Source organism: Cheilinus undulatus, linkage group 1, assembly GCF_018320785.1.
Source record: "Cheilinus undulatus linkage group 1, ASM1832078v1, whole genome shotgun sequence".
Lineage (NCBI taxonomy): Eukaryota > Metazoa > Chordata > Actinopteri > Labriformes > Labridae > Cheilinus > Cheilinus undulatus.
Genome location: NC_054865.1, coordinates 50,859,591 through 50,880,460, shown reverse-complemented (window position 1 = coordinate 50,880,460; position 20,870 = coordinate 50,859,591). Strand labels below are relative to the sequence as shown.

Genomic DNA, 20,870 nt, shown 5'->3' with positions numbered 1-20,870 from the left:
TGTTGTAACATCAACATTTACAGCAGTTAACAGGACTGAAAATTAAACCAGAACCCCAGGCCTTTATGTCCATGCATGTAGGTAAATCCATCTGCTTTTCAAGATTTATCTTTTTAGCATTAGTGAACTGAAATAACATGTTATTTTGATGGTACTGAAGACCATAAAGAATCTTCTAATACGAACAGCAGCTGCTCTGTTAAATGTAATACTATTTTTAAGCTGCTACCAACAAGCTTTGAAATTTCCTTGAATCTTTGCAGCTGAATTAATTGTTCTCTTTTGTGGGTCCTGTTTCCTGTCTAAAGAAGAAAGATTTGTTCTTGTTCTTGCTGAAGTGTCCAGCATTTCAAGAATCATAAACTCTTCTGTATGTTTCCTCTGCATTTGGAAATTATTGGTTATTAAATGCTCAGTGACAGAAGGTGTGACAGAGCATCTGGAAGGCAGCCACACAGAAATGTTGATGTGTTTAACTGGAGCTAAAATATCTTTGACTTTTGATAGGACTTTTATAAATGGTATTAAAAGACTTTCTATGCAGATTCTGAACCAATTTTATGATTTAATGAGTATGCAAAGGGACTCAACATGCTGCTGTTTTGAATAACTTTGTATGAATATTGAGAAAAAGGCACAGTTAATGAACATTTTTACTCCCTTAACCATTAATCTGTAAGACAGCAGTTAATATATTATTTCTATTAACAATCAACAAAAGTTCTCATTACTTTAAACCTTCTAAAACTCCAAGGCTCAAAGTATTAATGAAAAGGATTTATCCACAGGGTTAAGACAGTGATAAGAAAAGAATACAACCATTAATGTCTGTGTCTGACAACCTTGAATATTTGTTGAAATCCTTATTGGAGTTTCACTGCTTAAATTAACCTAATGATCGAGTTGGTCTAGTATTTGTTTGGCTTTGTTTTGAATCTTAAAGAAATGTTGAAAAAGGAGATAGATGTTTAAAGAACATGCAGACAAGGATTACAGATGTGTTTTCTGAATTGATGTTTTTAGAAATAAAAAAGGAACCTTGACACCAACAATTAATGACAACAGATTAGTGGATATGCTCCTAGTTTTTAAAATGAACTATATGGACAAAAGTATTTGTGGTATGACTGTGCAGGCCAGTCAAGTTCTTCCACACCAAAGTCATCAAACCATGTCTTCATTAGTCCTTGCTTTGTGCGCTGGGGCACAGTCATGTTGGAATAGAAAAGGGCCTTCTCCAAACTGTTGCCACAAAGTTGGAAGCATAGCATCGCCAAGCATTAAGACTGGCCTTTACACGAGATCAGAGGCCTAATGTTCTCCTGGCATCTGCCATTCCCAGACTCACCCATCTCACTGCCAAACAGAGAAAGGTGATTCATCACTCCATAGAACATGTTTCCTCTGCTTCACAGTCCAGTGTCAGTGTGCTTTACACCGCTCCATCTGACACTTTTCATTGGACTTGGTGATGTGAGGCTTGTTTGCAGCTGCCATGGAAACCCACTCCATGAAGCTCCTGCCATACAGTTATTGTGCTTACATTAATGCCAGTGCAAGTTCAGATCTCTTCAGCTCTGGAATCAACATAGTGTTTGTGACATTTATGCACCATGAGCCTCAGCAGTCATCGACTCCTCTTTGGGATTTTACATACGTTACTGCTTCCTGGCAGAGTTGCTGTTGTTCCTAAATGCTTCCACTTTCTAATAATGTCACTTACAGTGGAATCCTGCTTCCTTGCCAGCAGGATGAACGACTGGCTGTGGGTTTCTAACCACCACTGTGTGTGCTGCTACAAAGGAGACTGCCAAACCTGTGGCATCAGGTCTGATTGAAACACCTGGATTCAATAATTAACAGGTGTGGCCAGATACTTTTGTCCATAGAGTTTATTTCACACAGTGATAAATTGTATATGACCTTTACTGAATAACCTCTTCTGCTGAGCTGTGATGCTCTGCTGCTGTGAATGGGAAGAGTGATGAAAACTAAGAAACTACACAATGAAACCATTTCTAAATCATGGTACAACCAATGCTTTACATGTCTTTTTTTGCATTTGCATTTGAGAGAAAAAATAACAAGACCATGTTTTCTATCAGCTTGAAAATATAAACTCCCTGATATAATGTACTTTTAAAACCAGCATGTCTCATAATTTTGCTTTGCAGGACATCATTCTGTGTCTAAATGGGATTCATTCTTGTTTACATTTTGTTTTGCATGTTTTATTTGAAAATTAGGCTTTCAAAATTGAAACCGAGAGTGCTAAGAGTAAAATGAGCAAAATGCTGTCCAGAGGGGACGGTTCTAAGGTTCTGTCTCATGCCTTCAGATGATGTAGTCGTGTCTGCAGGACGCTGGGGGGAACTGTGCCGTGAATCAAAATTAGCCCCTTTAAATTCTCTTGTGTTTATGTTGATTTTAAGGCAGGGGTGTCCAAACTTACTGAGGGCCACATGCAGGAATTTATTAGGATGAAGGGGCCACTTTGATCTAACATGCAAAATTAGTGTATTACAGTTGGTTCAGTTAATGTGTTGTGTGTTTCTTGACAGAAATATTTTCTTTAGCAGTTATTTGCAATTTTTGCTGTTGTGCAGTGGTATGGCTGTTCTGGCATCCCCCTGCCCTTCCATGAGCCAGACACAGACAATGACACTGATGAAGTCAGAGGTAGAATAAAGGAGGAGCTGGGGTGGAGGAGGGTTGAAAGATCAGCTTGCAGAGGAAGTATCAAAGCACGACCAGGCTTGAGCAGTTTTAATATGGCAGCATGAGTGTGATTAGCCAATGGCATGCTTAGAGAGAACCAGTTGGCCATCAGCCGATGAGGGCTTGCGTGAGGTCCGCTGATCTTAGTTATATGGCAGCGCTTAACTGAGAACAGTGCTCTGTGCAGCAGAGGGGACACCCTGAGAGCTCATCTCCACATTCAGACACAAAACAAGAGCAAGGAAGCTGCCAAACTTTATTGGAAGGTTGCAGATGATCAGAGCGATGTACTTTGGAAATCAGACCTCGAGATGGAGTAGACAGGAGAAAATAAGCACCATTCACGCTGCTGAAATCCTTTTGTAACAGGCATTCTGAACTGAGATATTTTTTCGGTTGTTCGTATGTTTATCACTTATGTTATGGTCTCAGTTTAGTCATAAATACAACACAACACAACACAAAATGTTTGTTTACAGAATCATCACAGTGTTGAAAATTAAGAAGTGCAACACCGTCAACTCTAAGCTTTATGTTTCATTTTATTGTAAGAATTTTCTGCGGGCTGGTTGAAAATGAAGCACAAGCCGCATTTGGCCCTTGGGCTGTAGTTTGGACACCCCTAAAATTGTGGGAATGATTTCTATGCTGTCCTGAAGGGACACTGAGCCGAGGGTCTGTGATGACTTCCTAGCAGTTGATGAGCAGTAAACTGGCTCAGTCAGATTAAATATAAATAGTTATATCATCTACAGGCTAAATTAGTGTTTCCTTTATTAGAGATGTAAAGCTTTTTTTGTAAATACATGTTTTCATACAAACTCTGCTGATGTTGTGTTTTATTTAACAAAAAAAAAATCCTTTGGAATATGTTTATTTTACATAAATATAAATATATTATACCTTAAAGACCCTGTAAAGTGAAAAGGAATCTGTATCTACGTTTGTTGTATGACAGTTCACGGTGTTTTCAGTCATATAAAACATCTCTAAGTTGATCAAATTAAGCTTCAAAATCATGAAAAATGAGGCAGTAAATTCTGCTCCATAGCAGTGTAACCCAGGTCAGGCACTTAAACATTTTTTAAATTGTTGTTGTTGACTCCATTGCACACACAACCCAACAGAACTGAGCAAAAACCTGCCCCCTATATAGCCTCCCAGCCGTGCTGATCACCAACAGCTCTCAGCTGGGCGCAGCCATGCCAGGTGCACCAAGTTTCCCTAATGAGCAGGGAGAATTGTGACCAGGTTTGTGTGAAGAAAATCACCATTATGAACAAATCTAGTGCGTCTGAACAGTGTACTTGTGGATTTAATCATGTCTGACCCACCACTCTGGGTAAACATTTATCATTACAAGACAAGTGGATCATGAGCATCCATAGACTTTATGCACAAATGTACAAAGACTTTATTTTGGCACACTTAGATGAGGTTTGAGAAAAAAATGTGACATTTCATATCCATAACAAAAGGCACAGAAGGTAACTCATTTCTGAATAGACAGCAAAATGTTCTTTTAACAATTATTTTCAATAATATTTCAGTATATTTGTAGCTAATCAGTGCCACACAATAAAACACTGTGGATTTGATAATCTCTTTCAAAATAAAGTATTACAAAGCAGACCATATTTTACACACTATAAAAAAATAAAAGCACAAATACAGACACTGAAAATAGTTAAATAAGTGACTGACACACAGTTAGCGTGTTATAGTTTGAGCTTAATTATTCTCATAGATAAATACATTGTGAGGCAATATTTTGTTATTACATCTAATGTTGAACCAAAAGAAAAATCCAACTCTAAATCAAGGTTGATACTGTTACATGGCGAATTCTATTTTGAAACAATAAATGGGTATCCTGAAAGTAAATAAAGAGGACTGAATCTGGATTAAGAACACATACACATCATGGCTGCCACAGATTCTGTGACGTTTGATGCATCAGCTGTTTAACACGACATGGACACTAGAGATGCACAATACAAACTGGAGGAGACAAAGTGGAGATGGAGGAGGAAAGCCGACACATTGTAGATATCTTAAATGACAATTTTGGATAGGCCGAATGTATTTTTGGATATCCGAAATGTTCTTTTTGAATAGGTGAAATTGAATTACAGATCTCTACAATCTGAATTCCGGATAGTCAAACTTAACTTTTTAATGTTAAAACGGCTTGCCATACGTGCCGCTTCTTCGATGTATAAATGTTTGTGACGAGACACGTCGAATGCCCATTTTATCGTATGACAAGCCACATTACGCATCGCTCTCTAAAGCAGTTATTGATGACGTGGAAATTTCTATCAGGGACGACCAGGCAAAATGTATACATTTTCAATACAGAAAAGTGATCGTCAAATTACACTTCAGACCGGTGAGGCAGCATTATTAAAACCCCCAAAATTTATGAAAACAATGGCTCGTAGTCTTTACATGCGGGAAGACGCTAGATATGTGTCATACTACATGAATCAAGCTGGGGGTGAATTACCGGGGTTCGTTGGGTCCCCCACACAGTATGGATCAGGTTTAGGGGGTATTTTTCGTAATCTATTTAGGATGGCTTTACCACTATTTAAAAAAGGGTTCAGCATAGTCAAACCTCATTTAAAAACATCTGCATCAGGCATAGTTGGAGACGTAGTTTCAAATATCACAAAAAATCCTCTATCCGGGAAACAGGAATGACAGGGCAAAAATATTTATACCCGGAGAGCTATGAAGAGCCCCCCCCCCTCCTCCTCTTTCAGCTGCGCATCACAGCAGCCATTGCACTGAAGGCGTAAAACATCGGTGACCTCCACTAAAGGTGTCAAATGGAAGAGAAACGCAGCCGGAGTCAGATCTCGCACCACAGCCAAAGCGAGGGTGTTGAAAGACATATTCTAAGACCTACACGCATCATGACGCTTATCCACAACCAGTCAGAAGGATGCGTAAAGACTGAATTGGATCTCTTTACTGTCCCATACACACAGATGGGGAGAGGGGCCTTAGAAAGAGAGGTGGTCACTCTGACTGAGCTCCAGAGATCCTGTGTGGAGATGTAACAAGTTCCAGAAGGACAACCATCTCTGCAGCAGTGAAAGCTTCTATAGGAAACGTTTGAGAAAAGGCAGAGGCTTTGAAAAAAACTCGGAGTGTGATTAGATGAACATTCTATCACATCTCTACGGGACAATCAGAGCAACAAAACACGTGAAGTAGCCACTATCAAGCTGAGGTGTGCAGTTAGGGGGAATAACGCGAAACATGGTGTCTGTAGACATGTAAGTACTCGACTTTTGTCGTTTTTGAAAAGAAAACAACTCACTGCTGTTCTTTGTTCTTCTTTTAAGAAGAAATGTTGACAAGTTCTGATAAAACTGGCACTGTAGCAGCATCCACGTTAATCTCTTCCTCCATAACTGCACCTGCTCTTGCTGCTGCTTGTTTACGTCATGACTCTGCTTCGCCTGAATGTACTGCCCCTCATCGCTGATTGGTCCTGTCACTTTCCAGCCGGGCCCAAACGGTTCACATGGGAGCTTTGCAAGATGGATTCGCCAGTGGGAAACAAGAAAATCCATCCATATCCATATATCCATCCGTATTCATCTGCTTTGCAAGGATAATTGACTTCCATATTGATCTGAAAGTGAAGACATGCTGGGAACAGGACTAAAGCTGTGATTGTACTTCCGCCTGTAACCTGCCAGAGGGCAGCAGAGATCCTGAAATGGCTCTGGCCTCATGTCTGTGAGTTATTGGATCATAAATCTCTGAGTAGAGATGTCTCTTTGTTTTGGAACAATAAATCTGTTAATGATACTCGTCTGATATCAGAGCTCTGATATGATTTACAGCTCACGATCTTCTCTAATTTCCCTGATATAAATCAAACTCTTCTTCTTCCTCTCTCTCTCTCAGCTTGGCATTATGTTGGTGTGGTGGGAGGATTTGCCTTCATCCTCATCCAACTCATCCTTATCAAAGCTTTTGCACACACCTGGAACAAGAACTGGTGAGTCACAGGGTCCAGAAACATCCAGTATTATATCTAGGTCTACTGATGCTTGAAGGTATCAGTCCTGAGACTGAATGCATGGGAAATATGTTTGATATCAAAAAAATATATCTGTAAGCAGCATTTAAAATTCAATAAACAGTATATACACATTACAAATAAAATAAAACGGAAGGATACAGGTTGAAACTTAATCTTTTTACACATTTTCTTTATCTGTAGCATAGACTTAAAGAAAACCCCTTTACTACCAGGTTTAAGTGAAACCAGAACAGAAAGAGTTTGAAACAGATGAGGACAGAATTATTAGCCCACTGTGAAATTGTCTTTTTTTTTTTTATATGCGGCAAAGGGCTCCAGGCCGGACCTGAGCCCGGGACGCCCGCACACATGGGGAACGCCCTTGACCACTAGGCCACCTGCTCCCCGTGAAATTGTCGTTTTTAAAAAGAAAAGTATTTCACAAGTGCACCAAATTTAAACAAAGCATTTCTAAACTTCCTGGTTTTATTTTGTATGGTTACATTATTTTACTTGGGTTTACTTGTTTGTTTTATTCTGTGGCATTGTTCAGATAAGACCTAAGGTAGCTAACTTTAACAAACTTATGTCAAATATAGAAGCTAGTTAGCAAGCTAGCATAGTTGTCTGCTGAAGCGGTAAGCTTGCTCGCTCTACTGTATATGATTGTGTCTGGTGATTGGATGAGAGATTAAGCTCATGACTTCCCCTGACTGGGAGGCAGTTGGAGGGTAGGATGGGCCTTGTTGAGGGTATACAACACCATTGTGCTCTCAAAGGGACCCTAGGGGTCCGTTTGAAAAGTCCAAAAAATTACCTCCTAAGCTCTAATTCACTTTTCCTTAACCCCCACAAAAAACATCACAGGGTCGAGGAAAGGTGGGAGTAAGAGGATAGGAAAGGAGAACTGTGGTGATTAAGGAATCTGACTGCACTTTCCCTCAGCAGATGTTACAGACGTGACGTATGTTTTTTGTGTAAAAACTATATTTCATCGTTGATGGACTACATAATTCACACCTAGGTGCGTTCTCTGTGTTGTCATGAGCAGTGAATGAAACATGAAAACCTCGGTGATAAATATGAGTTCATTAAGATTTTTATTTCCTATAAAGTCTCTTCAGGAAGAGGAACTGTGACTGTGAACATCTAGAACAGCAGAAACTTTTCTCTTAACCTGAACTTTCTGCTAAGTCAATACGACTAGATGAATAATGTCCAAGTCCTTTTATTTCACAGTATTAGATTGTTTTGTTTTATTCCCTACCTGTCCATTTTTTCTTTAATTCTCTTGTCTCTGTTAATTTTATTAGTCTACTCTGGTTTCGTCTTTCTTTCAACTCGTCATGTGAAAAGCTCTATAACTGCATCTTCCCTGCATAATTATGATGATAGATATAATATTCACAATATGGCATATGCTTTGTGATTTACAAACATTTCTCACATTTACTTTAATATTTCAAAATAGCAAAACAAATACAGTTTAAAGTAGTGACTGATTGGTATTATTTGAATAAAATGGAAATGAAAGAAGATGAATTTTCTATCATAAGTTGAATGATATAATCTTCATGTCTGTCATATTCCTCTGCTCATCCCTAATGCCTTCTGTTTACCACATCTATTATTTGACAGTGGATTTTACTGTTTAAATCAGGGCTAGTAAAGTTACAGTCAGTCGCTTGTTCTGATGAGCAGTCAACAGGCCCGTCACTTTAAATGAAGTTAACGCAAAAACTGTGGGTCATCTTTTCATCTCTCCTTTGGTAAAGGATGGTCCAGTGTTTCCTAGGCTAAAGGAGATAATAAAGGAAATAATGAAGCTCCTTTCCTTTTCAGTTGAAGAATTCGAACAGCCTTTATCATGGCCCACACTAAAATGCTTTGTTTCACTCAGTTAGGACCTTTCTAAGCAAAATGGACTATTTGAACGGACCCCAATTCTGCCCCCAGTCACTGCTGCTTCCTGCTTCTTTTGCTATTCAATAAGAGTAAGCAAACATTTTTCCAATGTACAACTGCCACTGTCTGGCAGTAGTGCTGCATTACAAACAAGGACCAGTAAAATAAATAGAAAAAATATTTTTTTAATTGAAATGATTGTCACATAAAGGATTAAAATGTCCAAAAAAGTTGATGACTGTTCAAATATTAAAAAAACGTTGTCCATCCCTACCTATTTCCTTCAATTACATGTTGTTATTGGGGAGCTTAGCTGTCATTGAGTCCGGCTGAATTGGCTTGAATTTTTTTTCTTTTGATTGCTCTGTTTTTATTTCTGTCTTGTACATGGATTCTTAGTTTGCAATGAAGCAGTAAGAGGGTATATTTGCACCTCGTTTTTTTCTTCACCAAGTGGAGTACTTTCTGAGAAAATGAGGAAAATATGAGAAAATGAGAAGAAATCTGCAGACTCCCTCAATTGACTTAACCCTTTCATGAACACTTGGCTCTGATGGATGGAAACTGCAGAGTGAGTCTACGCAGGATGGGTTTAAGGTTGAAGCTCTGCCTTCTGTCCTTTTCTTTTTGCTCTCAGGTTGACTGGAGCAGCAGAGAACAAGCGTTGGTATCTGGCGGTGACATGTGCCACGCTCTTCTTCTACACAATCACCACCATGGCCTTCACTTTCATGTACAAGTACTACACGCACCCCATCGCCTGCCAACTCAACAAGGCCCTGCTGTGGATCAACCTGGGGCTCTGCGGCCTCATGTCCTTCATAGCTGCACGCCGTGCGTCAAGCAGAGTGAGTTGATGAAACATACTCGTGCATCTGTCATCGACTCACGGCAGAGAAATAACACTTAGAGCATCTCTTCCTCCTGCTGAAACCGGTTATGCTGCAGATAATAATAATTAGATGTAAGCTAATAATATCTGTTTCTTATGGACTAGAGAGCAGCTTTGTCTGCACATGTTGGGTTTTATGATTGAAAATACAGCTGCTCTCAATGCATTTATTTATTTAAATGTTTAATGCCCTAGGTGTTGGCGATTCAAATGTACATTCTGGTCACTCTGGTGGTTTAATTTTGAAGTAGTCAAGCATTTAAGATTAGGTTGAATGAAGTATATTTTTCCACTGACTCCCTGTCTCTCTCTCTCTCTCTGCAGAACAGCCTCGATCAGGACTCCTTCAAGCCTCCATCATCAGCTGTTACGTCATGTACCTTACTTTCTCTGCGCTGTCCAGCCGCCCGCAAGAGCAAAGTAAGCGAACTAACCAAACAAAGAGCAGAAACACAGAAACAGATCCGAGCAGCTCCACTCACACGCCGACCTCTGTCCAGTGTTAACTGACACACAAATGTCCAGCATGGATACTCTAGGGCTTTAGGGAGATTTACAAGGTTGAATTTAACATAATGATTAAAGGAGAAACACATGGTGCAGGAATAAAAACCTGCAATCATGTCAGTGCAAAAATGCCTAATGCAGTGGTTCTGATTTTAATGTGTCCTGGACAACACAAGTTTTATTATCAGTAAGAAAATCCTCCAAGTGACCCTTTGTCTAGCCTCAACCTCTTGTTACTGGGCTTCCTTTCATTTGAAACAGTTTAAAATACCAGAGATGGGGTGCAGCTGGCCTTGTGGTTTGGTGGTCCCATGTGTGTGATTGGCACGGTTTTGAATCTGGCCTGTGGCACCTTCCTGCATGTCTCTCCCCACCTCTCTCTTCCCTGTTTCTGGTTCTGTCTACTGTCCTCCTCTATCAATAAAGGCTTAAAATACCCAAAAATAAATATTTAAAAAAATACCCAGAGATTTGACAAACTTTTGTTTCATATTTGATTTATTTGTTGTTGTTTTTTTCTACAAATATGGATGCAATGAAAGATTAAAGACACAGATACAGCAGAGTGATTTTCATGGACAGGATTTCAAGGCACAGAGGAGAAGGGTTTCTGGTTTAGGCATTCCAGAGTTTCATCTCTGCTGTTTGCAGATGTGGTTTTGTTGGCTCCCTCAGGTGTGGACCTCCATCAGGTCCTGGGAAAGTTTGCAGCAAAGTGCGAAGCGTTGGGGATGAGAGTCAGCACCTCTAAATGGCTCTCTGCCAGAAAATGGTAGATTGCTCCCTCCAGGTGGAGGACAAGTCCATCTTAAATGAAGGAGTTTTCCACCAGTTGGTCCAATTTGACTAAGGCCCCGTCCACACGGAGACAAATTCAGTATGGTTTGGTATGGGGAACCCCTGTTTCCACAGACACATGTACCCTCACTGGATGGGTGGACTGTAGAGGCTATGCATGTGACTTAACAGTCAGTGAGAATCTCTGCAGGTCTAGCCGCTGAGTGGCAGAAAGCTCAGACTGGTGGCAGAAATCAGTAGGGAGTAAGCAGCAAGCAAGTGCCTTGATTTTAATAACTACACCTTGATTATGTTCACCACAATCAGTCCAGATCCTTAGCTGATATGATTATAGAAATGTTTGGAGCTGTAATGGAGTGTTCAAAAGACACAAAATGAAGCTGGGTTATTACAATAGCTAAAACAAGCATTAAGTTAGTGATGAATATAATCTAAACACCACTCCATTCCCCTTCCTCTTACCTCAATGGAAAATTAAAAATTCAGCAAACCACACAGTAAATTTAAGCCCAAGGTGATAGGACTCTCGTGGAAATGGCTTATGTTTTATAGCTGTAAATATAGTCCCACAATGTCTGATTAATAGTGATGCACAATTGGATTTTTGCCAATATCTCATATGCTGATATTTACAGCTTTATTTTAGCTAATACGGATATCAGTATCGATACCAATACAGATATTTAAATATGTTTAAGATAACTAAAAATTCAGTCCTTTGAACACAATTTTAGGTTTGAGGATGAAAAAAACAAACTTTTTTTTTCTTAAGACACACTTTAAAGTATAAAAAATGAGAATGAATAAAGAAAAAGATCTCAACTTACATAGATCGTTGGTCCAGCCTAAAACTCCACTAATTCATTAATTTTACAGTTGATATATGCTAATATGCACAACCAAAATATCGGCAAAAATGTTGATATCTGCCGATACCGATATCTGGCCGATAGTATCGTGCATCCCTACTAATTAACACAGCTGCTTTTGTGAGAGGGGTCTGGCTGCGGACCGTACATCTCTGATGGCTTCTCTCACAGACTGTTCATCTAAATCACTGTATATCCCAGAAAAGAACGGCCTACTTTGTACTTGAAATCAGGTCCACATACATTTCAGAAAATCCGATTTGTAGTCACATATGAAAATCCACAGCCCAGGAAACATTATAGATCTCTGTCAAGTCTAAATATCCCTTATATAAGCTGATAGTCTGTTTTTCTCCTGTTTTCACCCACTCCTTATAGAGCAGACAGCTGTGTTTTGCAGCTCTGGGGAGCAGTCAGTCCTTGGTCCTCCCAGTCTTACTATACTCTTGTTAGTCCTGGATGTTGACTGGCCAGAGGTGCAGGATGGACTCCTTTGTTTTATCAAGGGTATCTAAGGCAGACGTGCTCAGTGGTGCTCGTGGGGATGGGAAGAGTCAGCTGCTGGATACAGGGATGGCGGCGTCGCTTTTATGGGCACCTGACGTGCTTTCCTTGGCCTGATCTAGCTAACTGCCAACTGGATGCCCAGGACCTGGTGGGCTGGTCCAATTGCCGGGGGCGACTCTGTGTCATGGAGGGAACAGCTGGGAGGATACCTGGAGAGATGGGTCATAGGCCTGATGCAGGCCTGGATGATGGCTGTTAGGGGGTAAAACCTATGTTGATGCAGCAAAGTGCTGAACCGGCATAAGCTCCTAAACATGACCTGACCTGACCAGTCCAGTTGTGCCAAGCGCTGAAATGTCATGCAAATCCTCTATTGTGTGTTTAGCTCCATCCTTTTGGGACAGATAGGTATGCTTGGCACCCCTACAAAAGGGTGCCAGAAAAGTGGGGACAGTATGGGTCAGTTGTTTGGACCCTTTCTAAGTTTTGATCATGGAAATGCAAACTGTTTGGTGACATATGAAACAGAACTGGACTGCTTGATGGAAATGACCTACAAGTATCTGAGGGCCTTATTCATGAGTGGGGGTGAAAGGGAGGTGAGATCAACGGACAGGTTAAGGGAGTATCAGCAGTTATGCAGGCGTTGTGACAGACCGTCGAGGTGAAGAGGGAGCTGAGCTGGAAGGAAGAGGTTTTACAAAAATCCACTGTCAGCCATGTTTGGTGAATATTATCCATGATAAACATACTCACTGATAGTCATGATTTTAGCTGCCATTGTCTGCCTCAACTCTTTAGTTTATCTTTGTTTTACCAGTCATGACACAGCAAATTTCCATCAAACCCAGTGATGGACATCAGCCCCAGAAATATGGCACCAAAATATCTCGAGGCAACTGGGACTGATCTCACTGCTAAATGCTAAAAATTATTTATATGTTAACTAGATCAAAATATTAATTTAATTGTAGTTTATGTGAAAGTCTGGCTCTCACAGCGTGTACCAAGACAAAAGCTGGCCCTTGTATAAAAGTAACTGATCCCTACTCTAGACAAACGTAAAAGATAGAGGCACAAAGCAGAACACCAGAGGCTTTTAACCACATATAGTAGCTCTAGTTTTACTTCTGAAAGTGTGAAAGCTCTGAGCGTCTCGATTATTTTCACCTCCAGGTATCAGCATCATCTGATATCCCACCGTCCTCTCCTTCTATGACTTAACACTGAAGAGCCCACACACGCTCCAACATACACACTCATACAGAAAAATCCTCCATAATTGGCCGTTAATTTCCACAAAATGACTCACCTGTTGGCTCCAGGTAAGACAAAGAGCCTCCACATGACTGAGACATTAGCACAGCGGCTTGTCAGAGGCCCCCCGTCTTATCCTGGGTTTACATCTTAATGGCACGCACACAGATAATCTAGGATGAGATGTGCTCTGACATGCTGCCTGCTGAGCTGGTGGCCTGTGGTGAGGGCAGACTGAAGGATATTTGTTTCACATTCCTCATGGATCCATTGACAACATAATAACACAGGAACACAAACCTGGCAGCGTCATCATGATCTCTCAGTGGATGAACTGTTAAAGTACAATATTCCTCACATCTGCTGGGAAAGATTTATTGGTCTGTTTTATACATCCACAGAAGGGTCAGATTTCACGAGAGGTCCAAGGAGAAAACAACAAGTGCAAAAATGAGCGGTGCTTTTAAGAACATTTACTGGATTACTTTTATTATCCATGTAGACACTTTAATTGGTCTGAATTGGTGGCGTTGGCCAGTTTACATCATCTGCAAGAACAGGAAATGTCTCTAAAATAAGATAAGATGCATGTACAGTGTCTATAAAAAGTATTCACCCCCTTTTGTCAATTTTATAAATCAATTTTGGTCAGTATAATCTGACTTTTTTGACCCCCCCCCCAAAAGAACAAAAAAAACCCTGTCAAAGTAAGAACTGCCTTCAACAAGGTAATGTCAGTTAATTGAAAATATGTGATATAAAATAAGTGACAGTCTTATCCCATCTTGTATCATATCGTATTATATTATTTCTGATACCTCATTTAATCTTGTCACTTTTTTGGAATTTCGGCTGACTACCAAGGTCAGCCCCACACTTGAGTCTGTATGAGACTGACTGACTATACTTGCAGACCCATACAGAGCAGAGTTGTGCTATGCACGGGGTTTAGTTGTACTCAAAGCTGATTGTAATGGCTGCCTCCACTGGGTTGATTTCCTTGGATGTAGCTTTATCATAGAGTCAGTTTTACTAGAACTGGACCACATTCCTATATGACATAAAGAATAAAAACAAAACTAAAAGCTTTTAATGATATGAAAGATGTTTTCACTCTTCTGCCAAACTGCTTCGGCACCAGCATATGATTGTTAGAGGGGAAAGGGTTAGTTGAGTGAGTGTTTGTGTACAGTGGCTGCTAGTGAAATGATTAGCTCAGACTTAGCCAGAGTGACAGTTTTGTCAGAACTGGACCATGTGCCTTCATTTAAACAAGGGCAGAGAGCAACACTGACAGCTTTTCATGAAGGAAAAGATGTTTTCGCTCTTTTCCTGGTCTGCTTCAGCATGGGTTTGGGGTTGTTACGGTTGGGGATTTGTTGGTGAATCCAATGGCTGCCTCTGCGGTAGCTGCTAGCTTGGATGTAGCTTTAGGAAAACCCAGTTTAATTGGAACAGGACCACATTTCATTTTAAAAACAAGAGCAAAGTGCTACATCGAAAGCTTGTCTTGGCAGAGAAGATGTTCATGTACTTCCTCTGACCGATCTTGGCATCAATTTTATTCACCAAGAAGCTCTGCCATTTACAATCTACGGCAGCGGTAGCATGTCAGCTCAAGACTAGCACACACACAGATCATCACTTTGTCTTGTTGCTCTGGATGGCTGTCATGAATGTGACAGACAGAACGTTCTTCACCTTCCGAGAAAGTTTGGAAAAGTCCCAACCTTCCCAAATGCTCTCTATGGGAGCTTTCCCTGATTAATGTGAAATTTATTCATGCAGTGAATGAAACAGTATATCTGGCGTGTTAATGCTCTGTCTATAGTGCTGTGGATACCTCGTTTTGGGGAGTTGGCAGGGCTACTCCTCTGCCCTGTCCGGTATTTCAACAGGCATCCCAGAAAGTCTTGTTATTGTGCCGACTTGTCTTGTATTGTCTGATCTTGTCTCATACCATCTGGTGTTGTACCATGTCATATTATATTTTGTCGTCTTGTCCCACCTGGTATCATATGTGTAATTTTGTCTTGTGTTTGTATTTATTCATTTATGGTTATGTATTGTGTTGTCTCATCTTATCTTGTGTTGTATTGTCTTTTCTCATTTTGTATCATGTTTTATTGTATTGTGCTGTCTTGTTTGTCTTGAATTGTATCGTATTGTCTCATCTCGTCTTGGTTTGTATGGTATCATATTATTATGCCATCTTGTCTGAAATCGTTTTGTCTTGCCTCTTTTATCTGATTTTCATTTTGTCGTCTCATCTGGTCTTTATTGTACCATATTACATAATTCCAATTCGTCTTGTCTCATATTGTCTCATCTCGTATCATATATTGTATTTTGTTGTCTCATCTAATCTGGTTGTATCGTCCCGTATAATATTGTATGGTATTCTGTCATATTGTGTTATGTTGTGCCATCTTGTATTATCTCGTGTTAAATCGTTATCATGATGAGACTGGTGATTTACACTCCTACTATCAGAGCATTGTCATCTGATTCTGATTTCAGAACAGTTATCCTGATGACTAATACAGTCATTAGAATACAATGTAAACAACAGAGTTGTAAGGACCCAGCCTCTTGGCTCCCCGGTGCTTGAACTGTAAATTATATGTTGTGATCAAATATGTTTTTTTTTACTTCAAAAATAATTTTCAGATATCTAATATTGTTGTTTCATGCTATTTAAGCTTTCTGTATACAAAATGTGAATTTCACAGTCATTTTGACTTTAATGGGTCCCAGTCCTTCCAATGCCTGGCTGAGATCCACTTCTTCTTTCTTTCTATAGCTTTTCACGTACCATATTAGCCTTGCCTATTAATACAACCCACTGCACAACAGGAGATAGTCATGTTTTAAGATGTAGACTCAGATAACAGGAAGGAATTTGTAAACAAGAGTATTTTATATACAGTATCTCTAACAGCCAGTGAGTAACGTCCCTCTATCACAGTGTTTCCTACCATTTTTTCTTGGAGCCCCCCTATAGTACCCCAAGAAAGAAGAATAAGTGGCACAATGCTGTCAAAAATCAACATAGATTTGAATTGTTTCAGTGATAAAGCCCTAAAAAGGCCTGTGCATGCTTTTCTTATCAAAAAACCTTTGTATAAATTATTTAATTACCTGGTTTTAGTCAATATTTCCAAATCTAATTTTGGTCGCCTCAGAGCCGACAAAGCTTCATGCCCCCCTAAGATCTTTGGCGCACCCCCTGGGAGTTCCTGGGCCCCAGGTTGAGAACCAATGCTTTATCAGACACTGTGATGTCAGATACAGAATGTCATTAGACTGTTACATAATAATTCATTCCCCTCACAGATGACTGTTCTGCATTACAAAGCAGATATTTGGTGTACTGCTCTGTCAACGCCCCACTCTGGTACTTTAAGAGCTTAAAGGCTGTTTTAGGATTGTCTTTGTATTTAACCTGTAGATGTCCACAGAGGCCTGCTGTGGGTGTGGGTGAGTGTACAGTATGTGAGTGTACAGTAGGTGTGTGAGTCCTGGGGCAGAGCAGGACATTGTATCGACTTGTTGAGAAAATATGCACTCTGACTGTGTTATAAAAACACCTTTTCACTTCAGACTGAGCCCCCACCCCCACACACTACTCTGACTGAAATATTTAATTTCCACCTACTGTTGCTGAGTTTCCTTTTTCAGCTGCTTTAATTCACGGGTGCCACACCTGTCATGGTTACATTGCCACGGGGAATGTGTGTGTTCTATGTGTGTGTGTGTGTGTTAGCTGAAGAAATCCATCCTTGTTACCGTCTTCTTAGCTCCTGTTTGCAGAGTCTGTCCCTGGAAGGCTTATTCTGCTTCATGACCTCACCACAACAAATACGCAACCACACAGTAACCCACGTGTTTCTGGCAGGAATGGCTCATTAAGAGTGATTTAGAAGCACTTTAGAATAAAGGTACACAAGATTGGAAAAGTTGAATGGAGGTTTCAGTATTTTTTGAGTTGGGTGAGGTACTTTTGCAATAGCAGTGGCATTAGCCTCCAGTGACTCCAGTGAGCATTGCCCCTTTAAGACTCGTTGGTCGTACCTGCAAGGAAACTGGGCTATATAGTGCTACAGATGGGTACTGTTTCTCTGAGTAATTTGGCTATAGCAAGGTAGAAATGGGCCAAAAAAACAATGTTTGCTAAAATGCACGCTGTATTGCAAAATTTTGAAGTTCTGTTTCCCTCCAGAAAGCCTTTGTGTTTTGCCTATTTTGCGATGCAACATTCAGCAATGTGTTCTTCTAAACCAGCAGATCGTCATCTCCATATCAGCTCTTTGGGTCTGCGTGCTTCGACAGAGACAACAACATCAAACTAAACTGACAGCTGACTCATTGTTTTCATAAAGCTAACATAATGTTGTGACTGTATCATGTTTTTATCTCTAGTTTATCTTTGGAAATTTGAAGAGGGTTGGTAAAACACCATCATTCAGTAACGCAGGAACTCTGGCTGGGGTGTGATGCAGGCTGCAGGTGTTTTTTTGAGATGTAAATCCCTCATTTGTTTCCCATGAGCCATCAGTTAGTTACTCATGTTTTACCCTGGAATTCTGCTTTTGTTGTAGGTTTGTTAGCAGCTAGTAACTCATTCATCAGCTGGTTAACTGTCTGTAAGTTATCACTTAATCACTTGGTATCTTTGCCAATTTTTGTGTCCCTTTATATAAACAACGGTAAAACCAACTTGAGAACACAACACACTTTCTCTCCCTTGGCAGCTCTTGACTTGAGTGTATGTCAGTGTATTCTGTATCTGCATCCTGTAATTAGCCGGTGTTTTCACTGAGCTTAGGTCTCTTCTCCTGCACAATGCACAAACAAAACTTTAGGAATCCCCAGCCCTGCAGAGCTCGGTTGATTTCTGTGCTTGTGTTGCTGCATTACAGCTCGTGCTCATGCATGTGTGAGCATGAGCTCTGAGTTCTGTGTGTTCGCCTGAGAGCTTGTCCAGAGGCTGCATCTATAAGTAAGAGTCCCATCAGGGAGAGAGTGACTGAGAACCCCCTTTAACAGGAAACAAAAGAATTTACCAGGAGACGAAACAGAGGAAAAAGAAGGAAAATTTACTGAACACTTGACCCTTGTGTGCCACCTTTCCTCCATCCCACCGGCTCCAAACAAAGTAACAACAGTTAGTCAGAGAGAAATATTCATTTCTTTGCAAACACCATTTGTAGCTTGATTTTTAGGTTTTTTTACTAAAGCATTCTCAGTCCACTATATAATGTTTGTGATTTTGGCCCATGTGGTGCAAACCACTGAAATACTTAAACTTTTACCATAACTGAATCATTAGAATTTTTTGTGAATATTTAGGTATGTTCAGACCTTCAAATTAGCTGTTTATTTGCAGGAATAATAACATAAAGAAGAAGAATACATCAGTTGTGAGAGAATAAGCTGTGCTTCCCGAAAGCAGGGTGTTTGTGTGCTGTCACTGAACATGTCGTGTTCCTCTCTCTGTCAGTTGTGTATCAGGGCATGAACATGACCGTCTAACCCCTAACCCAAGAAGGCATCCAGAAGGAAGGCAACGCCAAGGCAATCATCGGGGCCGTCATCATGTACTGCTGTGTGCTCTTTGCATGGTGAGCACACTTCCTAATCATGGAAAATGTTCATATGATTTCACTTTTACACCCTTAAAAGGAGAACTAACCAATGTGTTTCTGATTTCCTCAGTAATGAAGCTTCGTACCTGGCCGAGATGTTTGGTCCATTTTGGATGATCAAAGTTTACCGTTATGAGTTTCAGAAAGCGACCTGCTGCTTCTGCTGCCCTGAGGAGGAGGAAGGTCTGTGCTTAAAAATATAATGAATTAATCTAACTTCCTTATGTTTTTGAGCTGCATAAAAAGAGTGTTTTGTATCTACGGATGAATTCATCAGAATGTATTTAGAGTAAATGGTGATATTGGCTTTGATCCCAACATTGTTGCAGGTTTATAAATGCTCATTCAGTCTCAGGTCCATGATATCGTCATGGATGTTTGTCAGTTTGATAAATGCAATCATTCTCCTCATCATCTTTTGTTGTTATTGTCTTGATTTCCTCAGTTTTGTTTGACAGTGTTTGAAATGTTTGCTGCAGCCGTTATATGAAGCATCCTGACTTTATAAATGTGTCTCTTTCAGTGGATGAGGAGTTCGCGATTGATGACGAGCACAAAGGCTGTCAGAAGGTCATTCATAATGAGACGCAGAGAGTGGCTTACAGCTACTTCTTCTTTCATTTTGTCTTCTTCCTGGCCTCGCTCTACGTCATGATGACCCTTACTAACTGGTTCAGGTTAGTTCAATCTTGTTCATATTTAGCACTGTTTTCAGAGCTAAAGAAGGGGCACAGCACAGATGTCTGAAGGAAAAAGCTAAGACAGTTGCAGCTACCATTAGCAATGGATTATGGGAATCTCGTAGGATTGTGGAATGTGTCGTTTCTTCACCCTTTAAAAAATAAGTGCACAAGGGCTTTAAGTTGAGATCGGCTGATCTAAAGTATCATAGAGTTAATTTGTGACGCTCTTCCTGCAGCTACGAGTCAGTCGTGTTGGAGACCACGTTCACCCAAGGCAGCTGGTCCACCTTCTGGGTGAAGATGTCATCCTGTTAGGCCTGCGTCATCCTCTACCTGTGGCTCCTGCTGGGTCCTCTGTGCAGATGTCAGACTGAATCCAGACCTCGACGCTCACACATCAAACGACGCTCAGCATCCTCCCGCCACGTCTCCGTCAGCATCTGAAATGCTCGGCGAGGAGCCGGCAGGAGGCAGACAGGCCACGATGTGAGCAAGAGGCCGGTGACTCCGAGCCTCCTTCCCCTGCAGGAGGGGGTTTTCAGGAATGATTCTCAGAGCTTGTGGAGCTGTGAGAAGGACCAGTCAGAGGACCCAGAGCTGAGTCCCCTGTTAATAAATGAAGACCTGCAAGAAGACCTGATGTCACAGGATGAACAGTGTGGAAATAAACCACATGCACAGACCTGGACGAAACACACTTACAGTCTGAATTGCCAAAGGGATCAGAAGGAGCGAACTCTCTCTTTATGATGTGGGAATTATAGTAAGTGGGTGTAAAAATGGGTACATTTATACATTTTTACTCTTAGTATTATTTGATAGAAATGTTTAGGTTTTTATCATCTAGCAGAGGAAGAATGTTTAATATTTGCTTCTAAGTTGCTGCAGAGGCAAACATTTTCTATCTGGAAAAAAGCAGCATTGTGAAACTGAGCTCTGCTCAGACAGTTCATGAACAAATCTTTCTGCTTGGAAACAGGACAGGGGACAGAGTCGGGAACAGGGATGTGAGAGTGGGAAAGAGAAACAGGAAAGAAGCCA

The 20,870-nt window shown here is 40.6% G+C and overlaps 1 protein-coding gene across 1 annotated transcript; it reads left to right on the top strand.

Annotated features, from left to right (window-relative positions):
- Window positions 1-5,639: 5,639 nt before the first annotated feature.
- On the top strand, window positions 5,640-20,273 carry LOC121505493 (serine incorporator 4-like). The gene is given in 9 exon segments (XM_041780918.1): window positions 5,640-5,672; window positions 6,582-6,739; window positions 9,306-9,493; window positions 9,496-9,516; window positions 9,885-9,980; window positions 19,002-19,122; window positions 19,217-19,329; window positions 19,670-19,823; window positions 20,066-20,273. Coding segments are annotated over 9 exon segments (1,092 nt in total).
- The last annotated feature ends 597 nt before the right edge of the window (window positions 20,274-20,870 follow it).